This window comes from Panulirus ornatus, chromosome 32 (genome assembly GCF_036320965.1).
Source record: "Panulirus ornatus isolate Po-2019 chromosome 32, ASM3632096v1, whole genome shotgun sequence".
In the NCBI taxonomy this organism is placed as follows: domain Eukaryota; kingdom Metazoa; phylum Arthropoda; class Malacostraca; order Decapoda; family Palinuridae; genus Panulirus; species Panulirus ornatus.
In genome coordinates, this window is record NC_092255.1 from 28,169,490 (window position 1) to 28,187,479 (window position 17,990).

Consider the following 17,990-nt stretch of genomic DNA (forward strand, 5'->3'; position numbering starts at 1 on the left):
TGGACCAACAGACATGATGATACTGTGAAATGAACCAGACAGAATATATTGGTCCGGGAGACACACGCCTTAGTTAGGTTGGGTTCAAGGCAGAGTGAGTGAGTGAGTGAGTGCTGTGCTTCTTAACTGGTCATTAGTAAACTGATGCGAAAATGCTCATTATGAATTGAGGAGTTGTGCTGGCCTGGCAGTACTGGGATCTGCCAAGTTGCTGCACCTGGTCAACATGGTATAGTACATATGATGATGATGATGATGCACGACGCCGGCATTTCTGGTCTGTGAACTGCTGCAGGTGACCCAGAGGAAGGCTCCCGGTGAAGCCTACAGCTTAGTAACGCCCAGGACCTGTGGAAGGCATGAAATGACGCATGGCAGCAGCTCATGGTTGATGGCCTTGTCTATGATTGTGTTATGATCGACTTGGTCGAAGGCTCTGTTGAAGTCAACAAAGATAAAACCCAGTGTGAACTTGCCATGTAAGGTTGTAATACAGAAGGACTAGAAATCTCACGAGACTGTGGGTGTTAGAACTATGATTATGAAATTGCTGTGTATGTGTGTGTGTGTGTGTGTGTGTGTGTGTGTGTATGTATGTATGTATGTATGTGTATGTATGTATGTGTGTGTGTGTGTGTGTGTGTGTGTGTATGTATGTATGTATGTATGTATGTGTATGTGTGTGTGTGTGTGTGTGTGTGTGTGTGTGTGTATGTATGTATGTATGTATGTGTATGTATGTGTGTGTGTGTGTGTGGTGGACATATGCGTGAGTGAGTATGTTTGTGTGTGTGAGCGCTGGACGGGAGGGATGGTGGTGTTGGCGGGGGTATGGCCAGGCAGCCAGGGACAGTGTACGTGCGAGGAGCGTCAGTCAGTGTGTGGTGGGCTGCGGCGGTGGTAAGAGTCGTGCCAGCCTTTGGTTAGTGCCACACATGCCCGCCTCTCCACACCCTCTGCCTCTCCCGTCATCTTCCAATAAACCATTGCTCTCTGGAGATATCTTTACATCAAGGCGTACACTCGATGGATTATGGTAACTGAAGGTCTGTAAGAGAACACATTTGTTACACTCCTGTAGAAAGTGTGGTTGTAAAGTGTTGCCACAGTAGGGCCCTAGAGCCGCTTGGGTCTACCTACTGAAGTAGGTAAGATCCAGTATCTGTGGCAGCGACTGCCACCCAAACAAGACTCGTGTACTGTACGGCGATGCCTGCAGCAGTGGCTGGCGGGTGCCCCGTGTGGGCCCTCCTGCTGCTGCTGGGTGCCGTGGCCCTCGTGGGCCCGGCCTCTGCCGCCAGTTGCCCAGCCGAGGAGCTCACCGTCTACCGCGTCATGATGGAGACCCACTGGAGCCCTCGCGACTTCCCCAAGCACTACCCCGAGTGGCGACCTCCTGCCCAGTGGTCCAAACTGATAGGTAAGTTCCTCCACCCGTCTCCCACCCCACACTCCCTCCACTGGTCGCACATGTCCCCTCCACTCTCCCTCCTCACTCACTCACCCACCCACCCATCCACGGATATCATAATGATACTATTACTACCACTACCACTACTAATGGTAATAATAATAATAATAATAATGATAATAATAATAATAATGATAATAATGATAATAATCATAATGATAATAATAATAATGATAATAATAATAATAAGAAGAATGGTTAATTGAATTAAGGGTATATGCAAGGGTGACTGTAACACGTGTTCAGTTGTTTTCTAGATGTGGCAATTACGTGTTTTTTTAGTTATTTTCTCTATGAATAAATTTACGTTTTTCATAGTTTTTTTTATTATTATTATCCATTTCTTTATTCATCACATATATAATACTCAAGTAGATGACCCTTTTTTCGTGAGAGCTGAGGAGGTTTGGTATGTAGGAACATTTGTAGTTAAGAGGGTATTATCATTGGTCATTAAGAGTATTATAATGTGCAATTAAGAGGGTATCATAATTTGTAATTAAAAGGGTATTATGATTGGTAATTAACAGAGTATTATAATTTGTAATTAAGAGTATAATAATTAGTAATTATGAGTATTATAGTTTGTAATTTAGTGTATTATAATTAGTAATTAAGAGTATTATAGTTTGTAATTAAGAGAGTATTATAGTTTGTAATTAAGAGAGTATAATAATGAGTAATTAAGAGTATTATAGTTTGTAATTAAGAGAGTATTATAGTTTGTAATTAAGAGAGTATAATAATGAGTAATTAAGAGTATTATAGTTTGTAATCAAGAGTGTATTATAAATAGTCATTAAGAGAGTATTATGATTTCATCTTGTGGTACAAGATGGTGGTGGTGGTCGTAATTTAGATGCAGGTTTCATCTTGTGGTACAAGATGGTGGTGGTGGTCGTAATTTAGATGCAGGTTTCATCTTGTGGTACAAGATGGTGGTGGTGGTCGTAATTTAGATGCAGGAGTTACCATGACGTTATGTTGCTGATGAAGGTAAGGTTGATCATCATGGTTTGTGTGAGGTAAGGTGCCGCCAGGTGAGTCATGTGAAGAGGTTGTGGGGTTATTATGTGAGTGATATGATAACCTTGACACATGCCGCTGGTACTGTACCATCCCTGGTGCCAGCAGCACGTGATGATGGCGGTCATTGGTGGTCATGGTAAGAGAAGTGAACTCTTTTGAACGTGGAAGATTCTCCTAGTGGACAGAAGTGGTCATCAAGGCTCTGCCTTACGTGATATATATCATCAACTAGAAACACACAAGTAAAGAAAAGACAGGAACTTGATGTACATGTTACACTGAAAATCCTGCCTTGTACACAATCCTAGGTGGTTGTTGTTGTTGTTGTTGTTTTGAGGTAAAACTTGAGGAAGTAGAGAGCTCCAGAGGAGCGCAGTGTCGCACAAGACACACATCACAACAGCTCACCCGTCACTTGGCAGTGTTCACTGTCACAGTGATCACGTGAGGCAGTGCCTTCCTGCCCGAGCACTCTGCCAGGACACACGCAACCACCCACCCTTCACGAACACCAATCAAAGATATATATATATATATATATATATATATATATATATATATATATATATATATATATATATATATATATATGATATAGAAATATCTAGGTACACTCCCCCTGTGTGTCTCTGTCAGCCACACTAACACATACACAAAAAGATACAGACACACGCTCATTTGGATGTACAGATGGTGCACATGTGGAACGGTCAGGGAGGGAGGGAGGAAAACTGAGAAAAAGAACTGTGTATTTCTGGGCCTGCCACCGAGCAGGCGTTCCTTGGTTCATTCATGATCCTGGCCGGAGACACACACACACACACACACATTACCCAACTTTCTTCAATGTGTGTACTGCTGCTCTCTGGCGTAGCGTCTGCCTCTGGCATGTGGCAAAATCTCTTCCTAGCTACTAGTAGATAGATAGACTCTCTCTCTCTCTCTCTCTCTCTCTCTCTCTCTCTCTCAGATGCTGGTGTGAGGAGCAGTACGCCACATCCCCGGCCTTGCCATTGTAGTTATGTCATCACCTCAACATTATGATCATTTTATCCAACATTCACCACATTACTGTTATAGACACTTACTCCCATTCTCGCCCGCCACGTTACTCTTGTGAGTATCTCGGGGTTATGGTTGTGTTTTGTAGTTGTAGGTGTCATGGGGTTGTGGTTGTGAGTCTCTTAGGGTGGTTTATGACTGTTGGAGGTGGGAGGGTGTTGTATGACTGTTGGAGGTGGGAGGGTGTTGTATGACTGTTGGAGGTGGGTGGGTGTTGTATGACTGTTGGAGGTGGGTGGGTGTTGTATGACTGTTGGAGGTGGGTGGGTGTTGTATGACTGTTGGAGGTGGGTGGGTGTTGTATGACTGTTGGAGGTGGGTGGGTGTTGTATGACTGTTGGAGGTGGGTGGGTGTTGTATGACTGTTGGAGGTGGGTGGGTGTTGTATGACTGTTGGAGGTGGGTGGGTGTTGTATGACTGTTGGAGGTGGGTGGGTGTTGTATGACAATGTGTTCATATCATTAGGTCTGGTGTTATGGAGAGGCTTGTGGTTGTTACTGTGTTTGAAGTTTTCTTACTGTTTTGTTGTAAGGTTCTTCTTGCTGTTTGTTGGTGCTCTGGTTGTTGTGGCGTGTTGTGTCTGGTGGTTGTGTTGGTGCTCTGGTTGTTGTGGCGTGTTGTGTCTGGTGGTTGTGTTGGTGCTCTGGTTGTTGTGGCGTGTTGTGTCTGGTGGTTGTGTTGGTGCTCTGGTTGTTGTGGCGTGTTGTGTCTGGTGGTTGTGTTGGTGCTCTGGTTGTTGTGGCGTGTTGTGTCTGGTGGTTGTGTTGGTGCTCTGGTTGTTGTGGCGTGTTGTGTCTGGTGGTTGTGTTGGTGCTCTGGTTGTTGTGGCGTGTTGTGTCTGGTGGGTGTGTTGGTGCCATGGTTGTGAGCATGACAACATACATGTTGAGGTTCAAGGTACGAGCCTTGTGCACATCTGTTCGACTCTTGAGCCCCTGTAGCATGACTCTCCGTACCTTGGGTATTATGGTGTGCCAATTACCTTTAAGGGTCAGGTCAAAGGTCACGCCATCGTAACCAAGGATTGTATTGTCATGGTCAAAGGTTGTATGTTCGTACATGGGTGATGGAGGGTGGTGGCGTGCGTGTTCCCTGGATGAGGGCGTGTTCGTGACTGATTATTACTTTGTAAATGCCAGTAAACAGTAAATAGTAGCGATTGACCTGGAATGATACACTGTAAGTAAGATCATTTTGTAGTGATGCTGTTGTGACTATTGAATGAATGTAGACTTTGGTCAATACATATAGCTTCCATTGAACGTCAAATCCAAGCTGAACGGGACTTGCTGCATGACTGCAGCCATGTGTACATGTGGTGAGGAGTGAACACTGTTGTACACAGTGTGAGGGTCTGGGTCCCGAGCACTGGTGGCCTGCCTCCCTCACTCTTGTTGTCTCAAATCATAAATGTTATTGAGTCTCTCATGCAGGAGGACTACCTCACGACCTTCATTACGGTTCTTGTCCTTATAGTTTCACTGGTCACTGTTGTGCACCTCGCACATTTGCCAAGACAATATGTATGTACGTCTACATGCATGAGCAGACAGTAGGGGTGTAAAGGATAAATCAGAACTACTGCCGCAGCCAAGTATGTAAAGCAGTTGGCCTCAGCCATCATGACGTCCTGTACCCCGGAGATGGCCAGGCTCTCCCGCCACTGTATGGTCGCCCACATCACCAGTGATAACTTAGTATCCTTACATCAGACGGAGCGCAGCACTAACCTTCTGTTAGGCGTGTCCTGTACTATCCTTGGATCAGATGGGGTCACTCTCTCCTTGGGTCACAACAGCCCCCTTCGATCATATTGATGCTAGGGTCACAACAGCCCCCTTCGATCATATTGATGCTTGGGTCAGAACGTGGCCTAACAGTGTTCAATTTATCAGGTGTTGGAGGTATGATATGATCATTGTTCTTGTGTATATTTATGTTCTGTTGTTGGAAGGTGGTAGGGGCGAGGCAGGGGCGCATCTCTCTGATAGTGACAGTGTTGATGATGACAAGGGTCAGTGTTGCATGAATACGGAAGTGGAAACAACCTAAAATGGGATTGATAAATATTAAGTTTTGTAACGCTCCCAGCTGGGATTTACTACGCTAGCATGAAAATGTACCATAGTCAAATAAACACTATAAGTCTGGTGGCAGTTTTTGAGGTGTGATCATGTGGGCACGCATCTCCTTCGTTTGGCAGTTTATGTTATAAGAATAATTCATATTTTAGAGACGCAAGTTGTGGTAATCACCTCGTAAATCATGGACTGGGAACTGACATGCATGTTTTCCCCTTATTGTTAAATTTAAAATTATACTTTTGGTAAGACATTTTCCTTTAAGGGACACTGCATTAGAGGTGAGTGTGTGATTGTGTTACACAGTAAGTGTTGAACTCTTACCTCGACCTAACATATCACATCATCTGTATTCTGAGTTGACCGAAAATACATTTGAGCCAAATGTACGTCTATCAACCATGAATATATCTAGTAAACAGCCATACAATTATATATATATATATATATATATATATATATATATATATATATATATATATATATATATATATATATATATGCAAATCAGGGATATGTAGACCGCTTACCCTGAATTTTGTTCTCGTAAAGTGCTTTCTTATACATAACCAAAAAATTGTTTCGAGAATTTGCATAGATTTTTAGATAGGAAAATCAATAAAAAGTTGCATATTTAGTGACTTCACAACAACCTAACGTATTGACCAATATGGCCACGTTCAATGTAAGTTACATGAGAGCACTGTATTAGTTAGGCTAATATGGTGTATTACTCTACTGCCTGGCGAGCAGTTGGTTGGTGGTCGTACTGTGGTCGTGATCAAGGGTCGTACTTAGTGGTCGTACCTGACGAGTTAATTGTGTCAGCAACCAGCTGGCTTGGTGTTGTAGTGTGAAAGTTGTGTGTTGTTGGCAGTGACCTACACCCACCCATGTTTAGGTAGGGAGATGATATCGTCCTTCACCGTGTGTACACATGGTTTATATTGTGTATGATGTAAAGCTGGGGTCGGTCGTGATCAAGCCAGCTGAATTTCGAAGCGTAACATTTCTTTTTACATCCTAGTACTACAAGCTTGTAAGATTAGGCAGTTATTCTTTAGCTTTTAGATTACCGTAGTTATATCTCGGTCGTATTTATTGTGTGTGTGTTTCATTCATAGGTGAGGGAGACCAGGGTAACATACCAGATGTCGTGTTGTTCAACTGGTGATAATTGATGACCACTTGACGGTAACATGTTGGTCATTGTGTTCAGGAAATAGTAACATTGTACACAGAGATTACATAGTGCTCTCCCTTGTAGAGTTCCATATAGATTATTATTATTATTATTATTATTATTATTATTATTATTATTATTATTATTATTATTATAGTTAGGCTAGTTATCAAAAAACTGTGATTATCAGATATGTAAAGAAAGTTTATAAAATATTATGTACGTACGTGGCAACTGAAACATCCATTCACAGAACGAGCTTTATGTTGCCAGATGTGTAATAATGTAGTCGGTAGTGCTGGTGTTGGTGAACAATATTAACAGGAGGCACCACGTAGTGTAGGTCTGTTGGTCGACTTGTTTACTGCCAGTACATATTACTGATAACATACAAGTGGTAGGTAGCCAACGACCAGGGAGGTATGGCCTCCCTGCCTGGCCACGGGTAGTGGCGCCTCACTAGTGAGCGAGCAGCACTTCAGTGGTTGTCAAACTGCACTCCTCTGACCCAGGTACCTGTTTGTCTTTCTGCCTCACCCACACGTGGACTGATGCCATTGTGTCCACAAACATACAATCTCATTGTTATACATAACACTTCTGACACCACTTAACTCACACACCTCACTGTTTGTAACTAGGTTTCCCAAGGTACATGTAGTGGTAGGTCGGAACAGTAGGTAGAAGCATTAAGTAGTAGTAGTAGTAGTAGGTAGGAACAGGAGGTAGGAGCATTAAGTAGTAGTAGTAGTAGTAGTAGGTAGGAACAGTAGGTAGGAGCATTAAGTAGTAGTAGTAGGTAGGAACAGTAGGTAGGAGCCTATTTAAACAGTGTGCTTGACTTACCTTCTGGTAGTGGCGTGTTAAGGGTGAGGCACTAAAGGCTAAAAAAGTCCCACTGAAGTTCACTACTTGTGAAGACTGTTGACGTAGACATGCCCTGGGGGGAGTTGCAGGTGGGAACAGGCCTCACAGATATAGATAGATAGATTAGCCATTATATTTAATTCCCTTAATTTGTGGAGGTACAATTTTTTTTAACCTGTTCTGAATTGTTTTGTTATACAGTATATATAATAAAGCTATACTGGTACGAAAAGTTCGAATTGATTATTATGATTGTAAACAAGAGAAACGTAAGCTTTGTATGGAGTTGTAGAGTATCATGTTGAACATGAACTTTATACCCCCCTACAGCTTACAACTTTAGTTTGGCTGTGTTAAGTATGTTGGTTACATGAGAACTGCTGGTGTAACGACAGGAGGAGCAGCTGTGGGTAAGATGTTGGTCCCCAGACCCTTGATAAAACCATGACCCAGGCCCAACACACATGACCTTTGCTCGTTGATAAAATGTCCTGAATTTTGTGATGAGAGACGTAGGTGTGGGTGGTGGTGGCACGGTGGGCAGGGAGTGGCTGTGTACACATGAAGGTAATGTTGAAAGTTAGATATAGTATTGTAGTGCTTTATAAGGTTATGTAATCAGTTGTTAACTGGTGGAGCACGACTGTACAACCTTGATGGTGATGATGATGATGACCTGGCGTGTGAGCTAACCAGAGACTTAAGTTCAGTATACTGAAGGATCCTACCCTCGTGGTCAGTGTGTTCAGCTTCGTGTGTCCCGCTGTAACGTACCTATATAACGACCCATCTTCCAGTATGTGGGGAGGATATCACGGTGGCAAGTAACGTTACCAGTGTAAGGCAATCAGTAATAGTCGTATGTTTTTAGTATTATCTATGTAATGTTTTGTTTTCCTATCAGTAATAAAGGCTTTCCATATCATGTCCGTCCTTCCTGTAAGGCTACCCAGATAAGATGCCACTTTGTGTCATCATACATTACGTGACGTGTGTTATCTGGTGGCGGCCAAGTGTGGCATCAATGTGGAGTGTGGCTGGACGTGGCCTGACTCCTGCTGGTAATGGTGTTGCGTGCGAGCCACAGTTTACTGGTCATCTTCCTCCACTGGTTTTCACCACATCGGAAAACCACCATCATTGCCACTTCTCACCACCGCACCCGGCAGTACTCAGGCCTCTGCCATGGTGGCTCTCCCGGTGACGTCATGTGACATCAATAAAACCTTCATTATAGATAATCACTTCCCCAGGGAAAACATGTATACAAGTACTAAGACGTACATCAACTTGTATTACCTGGCATGATGCACATCTCTTCTCCATACAACAACCACCTGTGCACTTACCATCTTTTCCTCCACCTTCCTCCAGCTTTCAAACTCACTCCCATCCACACACACACACACACACCAACCTCCTAAATAAGTAGTGAGGAGGGTCACATATGTGTGTCTGTTAGATAGTAAGGGTCATCTGTGTGTCTGTCATGTAGTGAGGAGTAACACATGTGCCTGTTATGTAGTTAGGGTAACACTTGTGTTTCTTCAATGTAGTCAGGGTCAGACGTGTGTGTGTGTATAGTCAGGGTCAGACGTGTGTGTGTGTATAGTCAGGGTCAGACGTGTGTGTGTGTGTTATATCCTCAGGTCAGCAGGTTCCCCCCCCCCCTCAGGATGAAGCTGTTGGCAGAACCATGTGTTAAGACAACAAGTATGTGACTCACTTGAAGGAGAATATGTATGACCTTCAAAATACATCATCACTTCTCGATTACAATCCTTCACTTGGTGACGTCAATTATGGTAGAAAAAGTTCAGTTTATTATTACAGGAATGACGGTTGGCCAGGTGGTTTGTGTATACACAATTACATTATGGATTACATCGTTGTATGTTTAGTGGCGGATGTCAACATTACATTATGGATTGCATCGTTGTATGTTTAGTGGCGGATGTCAACATTACATTATGGATTGCATCGTTGTATGTTTAGTGGCGGATGTCAACATTGAGTCAGTTCGTGGCCGGCCTGAACGACTCTATCTGATTGTTATCTTGGAAACAAACGAAACAACTTGACAAGTTATAAGGTTAGACCAGAATGGTGATGTTGGCTAAGTTTGCCAGAACTGGTAGTGGAAATCCTTAGAGTTAGATGATGCAGTCTTCCTCACGTCATCATTAGAGTTAGATGATGCAGTCTTCCTCACGTCATCATTAGAGTTAGATGATGCAGTCTTCCTCACGTCATCAGCAAGCCTCACCTACCTCAACTATGTAAAGTGGTCATCTTCACTCATACTGTTCTCCGCCCACATCCAACTCCACCACCTTCACTTGCACGTACTCTACGTCTGTTCTTCAAGGAGGAGCTGTGCTTTTCCCACGTTTATTATTATTATTATTATTATCTTTTCTTTCAAACTATTTGCCATTTCCCGCATTAGCGAGGTAGCGTTAAGAACAGAGGACTGGGCCTTTGAGGGAATACCCTCACCTGGCCCAATTCTCTGTTCCTTCTTTTAGAAAATTAAAAAAACGAGAGGGGAGGATTTCCAGCCCCCCGCTCCCTCCCCTTTTAGTCGCCTTCTACGACACGCAGGGAATACGTGGGAAGTATTCTTTCTCCCCTATCCCCAGAGATGTATATATATTTATATATATATATATATATATATATATATATATATATATATATATATATATATATATATATATATATATATATATGATGTTGCATGCATTCCGCCAAGGGGATAAAGGTGAATGTTCAAATTACAGAGGTATAAGTTTGTTGAGTATTCCTGGGAAAATATATGGGAGGGTATTGATTGAGAGGGTGAAGGCATGTACAGAGCATCAGATTGGGGAAGAGCAGTGTGGTTTCAGAAGTGGTAGAGGATGTGTGGATCAGGTGTTTGCTTTGAAGAATGTATGTGAGAAATACTTAGAAAAGCAAATGGATTTGTATGCAGCATTTATGGATCTGGAGAAGGCATATGATAGAGTTGATAGAGATGCTCTGGGGAAGGTATTAAGAATAAATGGTGTGGGACGCAAGTTGTTAGAAACAGTGAAAAGTTTTTTATCGAGGATGTAAGGCATGTGTACGTGTAGGAAGAGAGGAAAGTGATTGGTTCCCAGTGAATGTCGGTTTGCGGCAGGGGTGCGTGATGTCTCCATGGTTGTTTAATTTGCTTATGGATGGGGTGGTTAGGGAGGTGAATGCAAGAGTTTTGGAGAGAGGGGCAAGTATGCAGTCTGTTGTGGATGAGAGGGTTTGGGAAGTGAATCATTTGTTGTTCGCTGATGATACAGCGCTGGTGGCTGAAAGCTGTGAAAGAAGAAAGCTGAGAGTAAATGTGAATAAGAGCAAGGTTATTAGGTACAGTAGGGTTGAGGGACAAGTCAATTGGGAGGTAAGTTTGAATGGAGAAAAACTGGAGGAAGTGAAGTGTTTTAGATATCTGGGAGTGGATTTGGCAGTGGTTGGAACCATGGAAGCGGAAGTGAGTCACGGTTTGGGAGGGGGCGAAGGTTCTGGGAGCATTGAAGGATGTGTGAAAGGCGAGAACATTACCTCGGAAAGCAAAAATGGGTATGTTTGAAGGAATAGTGGTTCCAACAATGTTTTATGGTTGCGAGGCGTGGGCTATAGGTAGAGTTGTGCAGAGGAGGGTGGATGTGTTGGAAATGAGATATTTGAGGACAATATGTGGTGTGAGGTGGTTTGATCGAGTAGGTAATGAAAGGGTAAGAGGGATGTGTGGTAATAAGAAGTGTGGTTGAGAGAACAGAAGAGGGTGTGTTGAAATGGTTTGGTCACATGGAGAGAATGAGTGAGGAAAGATTGACAAAGAGGATATATGTGTCAGAGGTGGAGGGAACGAAGAGAAGTGGGAGACCAAATTGGAGGTGGAAAGATGGAGTGAAAAAGATTTTGAGCGATCGGGGCCTGAACATGCAGGAGGGTGAGAGGCATGCAAGGAATAGAGTGAATTGGAACGATGTGGCATACCGGGGTTGACGTGCTGTCAGTGGATTCAACCAGGGCATGTGAAGTGTCTTGGGTAAACCATGGAAATTTTGTTGGGCCTGGATGTGGAAAGGGAGCTGTGGTTTCGGTGCATTACACATGACAGCTAGAAACAGTGTGAACGAATGTGGTCTTTGTTGTCTTTTCCCAGCGCTACCTCGCACGCGTGTGGAGGGAAGAAGAATGCCATTTCATGTGTGGCGGGGTGGCGACGGGAATGGCTGAGGGCAGCAAGTATGAATATGTACATGTGTATATATATGTATTTGTGTATGTATATGTATGTATACATTGAAATGTATAGGTATGTATATGTGCGCGTGTGGGCGTGTATGTATATACATGTGTAAATGGGTGGGTTGGGCCATTCTTTCGTCTGCTTCCTTGTGCTACCTCGCTAACACGAGAGACAGCGACAAGGTATAGTAAATATATATATATATATATATATATATATATATATATATAGTGTGTGTGGATAGAGAGAGAGAGAGAGAGAGAGAGAGAGAGAGAGAGAGAGAGAGAGAGAGAGAGAGAGAGAGAGAGAGAGAGAGAGAGTTATTCAGAGGTTTGCAAGCCAGGTCATACAACCCAGCTTTATACAACTGACCTGTATTTTGGTCGTACAACCCTGGCAGGTGTAGTCAGGTGTGTTACCCACAGATGTAATAACAAAGTGACAGTCAAGGTAATAAAGAACTTATTTTAATTGTGTCCATTGTAGTACTAGGATGATGATATCTACTTCATAATTGTGTCCATTGTAGTACTAGGATGAATGATATCTACTTCATAATTGTGTCCATTGTAGTACTAGGATGAATGATATCTACTTCATAATTGTGTCCATTGTAGTACTAGGATGATGATATCTACTTCATAATTGTGTCCATTGTAGTACTAGGATGATGATATCTACTTCATAATTGTGTCCATTGTAGTACTAGGATGAATGATATCTACTTCATAATTCATATGATCTAACTGGATGTAAATATTATTCAAAGATTGATGTTGTCTGGTGTGTAGTTACCAAGTGAAACAAATGTTTTTCTTTGTTGTAAGGTTGATTGTGTTGATGTGAGTGGTACTGGTCATTATGTAAGGTGTTCACTCCCTATTAAGACTTGCGCCACTTCTGAAGTGAAAGGCTTACTTATACCCAGGCACGCCTGGGCAGTGTAAGTGTGGCGCCTGGTAAGGCTCACGTGTTGAAGCAGCAACCCCCCCCCCCGCGCACGTCAGCAGCCAGTCTTGCTATCTGCACCACATGCTGGTTAGTGATAACACACAAGACACACCTGTGTTAGTGTGAACTGTCTATGGTCACTGTACATGGTGTTAAGTCATCACCTCATACAGGCCCATACGATCGAAAGGTATGATGGCCTGATGACCTTTGACCTAACCTGAAATGTTCACCAGGCAGGACGCTGCATCTTGTACCCTACACAACAGTCTCATCTCTGAGGACATTGTACAGTCGTATTGTGTTGTTCATCTCTGAGGACATTGTACAGTCGTATTGTGTTGTTCATCTCTGAGGACATTGTACAGTCGTATTGTGTTGTTCATCTCTGAGGACATTGTACAGTCGTATTGTGTTGTTCATCTCTGAGGACATTGTACAGTCGTATTGTGTTGTTCATCTCTGAGGACATTGTACAGTAGTATTGTGTTGTTCATCTCTGAGGACATTGTACAGTCGTATTGTGTTGTTCATCTCTGAGGACATTGTACAGTCGTATTGTGTTGTTCATCTCTGAGGACATTGTACAGTAGTATTGTGTTGTTCATCTCTGAGGACATTGTACAGTCGTATTGTGTTGTTCTTGTGCAGTTAATATACACAAGCTTCCCTCATGAGGGCATTCTGCAGAATATGTTGTATTGCTCTTGTTCGTCAGATGTACAGTACAAGTCGTTCTGCATTAACTGTGAATACTTACAATTTGGCTTGTATGAATGTTAAACGCTTATCAAAAGTTTATTTTACAACTTGAATTTTGGCTTAACTTGCGGATATTAAAAATGGACCTAGCTAGACGTGGTAGATGTCTGTAATGTTGATATATATATATATATATATATATATATATATATATATATATATATATATATATATATATATATATATATATATATATATTTAGGGGTGAAGGGTAGTATGAGTAGATATGTCTAAATTTTTGAGAGAGAGAGAGAGAGAGAGAGAGAGAGAGAGAGAGAGAGAGAGAGAGAGAGAGAGAGAGGTGACCATGGGAGGGCTTGGGCGAGAGAAGTTTGACAGGAGTTTGTGGTGAATTCTTCTTGGCGAGTTGTAGGAGGGAAGTTTGATGGAAGGTACGGTGGTGGAGGCGGGAGTCAAGTGCTCTGTGATGACAACAAGTCAGGAACGCGGGTCACAATGTTGCTCATGCTAAGGTCTTGTTGACCCCCTGCAACCCACATATCTGTGCCTCTTAACCCGACCATGTGATCATGCTTTACCATAATATGACCTAAACTTGGTTATGATGACTAAGCCTTTAAGGGTCATGTCGTACCGCAGTGCTCAAGAATTTCACCGTCTTCTCGTAAAGGGTTGATGGTTAATGCATTAAGCATGGTCTTGACACGTGCAGTATATAACCTGAGGGTGTGTCTCTAACATATCAGGTACACAGTTGAAGCTTAAAGGAACAGTTTGTCATAATGTAAGAGTGGGTTTATCTGCGATCACTTGGTAAACAACACCATCAACACGACGGTACAACAACACTACCAGCACGACGGTACAACACCACCATCAGCACGACGGTACAACAGGATAGTACGACTTGAACACGACTGTACGACCCTAGGCTATGACGGCACGAACCGTGAGCACGACTGTCGCACAGTCGTAAGACGCCTGGTGTGAGGGGTTGGCCTTCCACTAGGCCCTTTAATTACATCAAAACTAAACTTGAATCTGTTTAGATTAGACAAGAGGTTAGGAGTTGGTCTGATACAGGTACTCAAAATGATCCAAATCTTTGGATAATCTTGGTCTATTCTGTTTCATACCACGTCTGATGACACTCGCAGTACTGGACACAAACATGTGGACAAGCGTCTTACCTCGCAGTACTGGACACAAACATGTGGACAAGCGTCTTACCTCGCATGAGGCCAAGTACTTCTTCTTGAGCCAGATTGTTAACATATGGAATGATCTGCCAGTTAGAATGGTTAAAAGTACTGATACTAGAGATACGTTTAAGAACACAAGAAATACTTTGCTTCAAGTCCACAACTTATTTGCGCCTCCACAGTAACAATGACAATTTGCTGGTTATTATCATAATATTATCTGTGTCTTGCAACGTGGACCACACTAATGTGTGACTCTCATATCTTCCATTATCATAAACAGAACACCGAGTTCTCTGTTAATGTTTACATTCCTTTGTATTGTTTGTATAGTTCAGTCAACACCATGTTATCATGAGTGGCTGCAGGAGGTAGTCAGTACGGGAGAGTGAGGGATGATCAAGCCTGATGTTCAAGATATTAACAATGTTCTTGTGAACAACATGAACTTCCACGCTTCGATAATGACGTTAGTAAAGAAACATTTCCTGCAATCCCGACTACCTGTCTCACCTCATAAGTTGGTGCCCATTTCCTCCTGTTGGTAGAGCTGGCGCGGCTGTAGTGTTACAGAGAGAGAGAGAGAGAGAGAGAGAGAGAGAGAGAGAGAGAGAGAGAGAGAGAGAGAGAGAGAGAGAGTACATTTATAGTAACAAGCAATGTGTCATCAAAACCATAGCACATATATTTGATTATAAGGATAAGAATATTGTTGTGGATGAAGGGTTTGGTTATAGCTTGTACAGCAGGAGATGTGATCACATAACTTGTAATGTAGACGAAGTAAGTTGTGTTGTCTGATGCAGAGCTCGTACGTAACTTGTGGTGCACCTTGTACTGTAGCTACACATTGTCTCCTTCACCAGTACACACCTTGATGACCGTTACCTTCAGACTTGTATGGCAGTGTGGCCACTTGTGCCAGGTGTGAGGCATCATTGGCAAATATTTGTCTCGACTGACACATCGTAAAGTTCCGGTTACAGATGTTTGATGTCACAAAAGTGTTTTTTGTGCCATACGGAGATGACTGGCAGCAGTGGCATTCTGTTCCTTTAAACCACATACTGATATGTGATACGATAGTTGGATGTTTGGTACCACGTGTGGATATTTTCACGTAAGTTGAGTAAATGAAATGACTTCAGAAAGCATAACGGAAGTTAGGTATGTTACACATTACCGACTGAGATATGAGATGTTATATCAATGTGAAGATGTGTGTAGGGTAGAGGCAGAGGGTAAGTGGCTGGCCCTGCCTGGCCATACTCTGGTCTGCACAGATTACCATCTTAATTACCTGTTTGCCTCACACATGCAAGTTATCACCACAGTCTTGGTGAGGGTTGGCCTAGTGGGTCGAGGTTTAGTAGTTAGTTAGTTGTTCATTCTGCCTGCTGGATGATTGCTGTTTCTACTGGACTGTGGCTCCTGCTGTGGGAACTTTCTATGGCAATACTGTAGCTGATATTCACATACTTTAAATGTTTCTCTTCAATGTTATTATAGGAGAGAGAACGCGCGCGCGCGCGTATGTGTGTGTGTGTGTGTACTTAGGCTTACCAAGGAGGAGGGAGCAAGATGGGCGGAACAGAAAAAAAATGATAGAGTGGGAGATGCAGTCAACGTACAGAGGGGCACAAAACCAGACACGTAGACAGACGTTACTACATGTGGTGGTCTTTGTTTGTAGGTAATGACTTATTGCCACATTATCCGGAGGGCGGGCGGGGCAACACTGGCTCCCCAATATCCCATACACTTGAGAAGGAATGTATCAAACGACCTGTGTGCACTGTGTGACTGCTCTGTTATCATGGTCCCTCTCCTCACCTTATATTCAGTACAAACTCTTCTCAGTACACTCTTGTCTTTACTACATCATCACCATATTATATATATATATATATATATATATATATATATATATATATATATATATATATATATATATATATATATATTCCTGAGTCCCTGGGGAAGATGAGACACGACGATAAGTTCCCAAGTGCACTTTCGTGTAATAATCACATCATCAGGGGAGATACAGGAGAGAAATATAACAGTCAGTTGATATACAACGTAGAGACGTAGCTAGGACGCCATTTGGTAAACATACGATTGTCCAAGACAGACAACGAGCGTTCATAAACTTATTATGTGGACAAGAAGTTATCCAATTTGTATAGACCTTCTTTAATATTAAGATTATGATTTTTTGTGTATTTGATAATAGAAGATTCAGAGATATTTTTCGTGGTCCTGGAGTTAGAGTTAATAACTGAGATGGCATTACTCCAGTCAATCCAATATATATATATATATATATATATATATATATATGAGAGAGAGAGAGAGAGAATGTGTGTCAGCAGCGCACACACACCCGCACGTAGTCATATGTACAATCAATATAGAGAACGTCTTGCTAGGCTGTCGTGTTCAGTGGGCGGTAGAGAGAATGTGAACCGTTCTTGTCTCACGGTAATACGGTATTTTGGGTCAGTATCAGAAGGAGAGGAGCACTAATGGTGTCCTGCTGGGGTGTTAGTCACCGTGGTTAGGAGTGCATGATAAGTAATTCATTTGGTGGAAGAGGCCAGCTGGTCTCATGAAGCTCATGGCTGCTCACCTCATGCATGAGAGGCATGGTAGACCCACTCATGGTCGTGTGGTACTACATATGATCTTCGCTGGAGAGAGTTAAAATCATTTTTTGTTTCACGTGGTTTTACTGTTCATGAATGAAGTGTTGGTTGTGTGGTGGTGGTGGTAGTGCGCGCTGCAGGTGTTGTTGTGGTCCAGCTATAAAGCAGTGTTGTCAGGGTCTGGCTACCACGATCTCAGGTCAACTCATTAATAGTCATATCTTTACCTCCACTTATATACTTCACGACAAACCCAGGAGCGCATGGTCGAGGGAATTTCTTGGTGCACGACTTGATTACTAGATTGGGAAGCAGGTTAGTATTCTTTATTTATCTTTTCCTAATGATGTGTTCACCTAAGACACCTCCGACGCCACACTTATGATCAAGTGATGCCAACATAACATCCAACATGTCATTGATGACGTTCACGACAGTTGCAGATATTGCATAGTTAACTCGTGAAGCGAAATTCATCGAATTAGTTTAAAAACTT

The 17,990-nt window shown here is 42.6% G+C and overlaps 1 protein-coding gene across 1 annotated transcript in view; it reads left to right on the forward strand.

Annotated features, from left to right (window-relative positions):
• The first annotated feature begins 838 nt into the window (after positions 1-838).
• LOC139759278 (uncharacterized) overlaps positions 839-17,990 on the forward strand; it is a 237,589-nt gene continuing 220,437 nt past the window's right edge. The window contains exon 1 of the mRNA XM_071681422.1: positions 839-1,420. Within this exon, the coding sequence (XP_071537523.1) occupies positions 1,210-1,420 (211 nt within the window). The 5' untranslated portion in view covers positions 839-1,209. The remainder of the gene's footprint in view (positions 1,421-17,990) is intronic.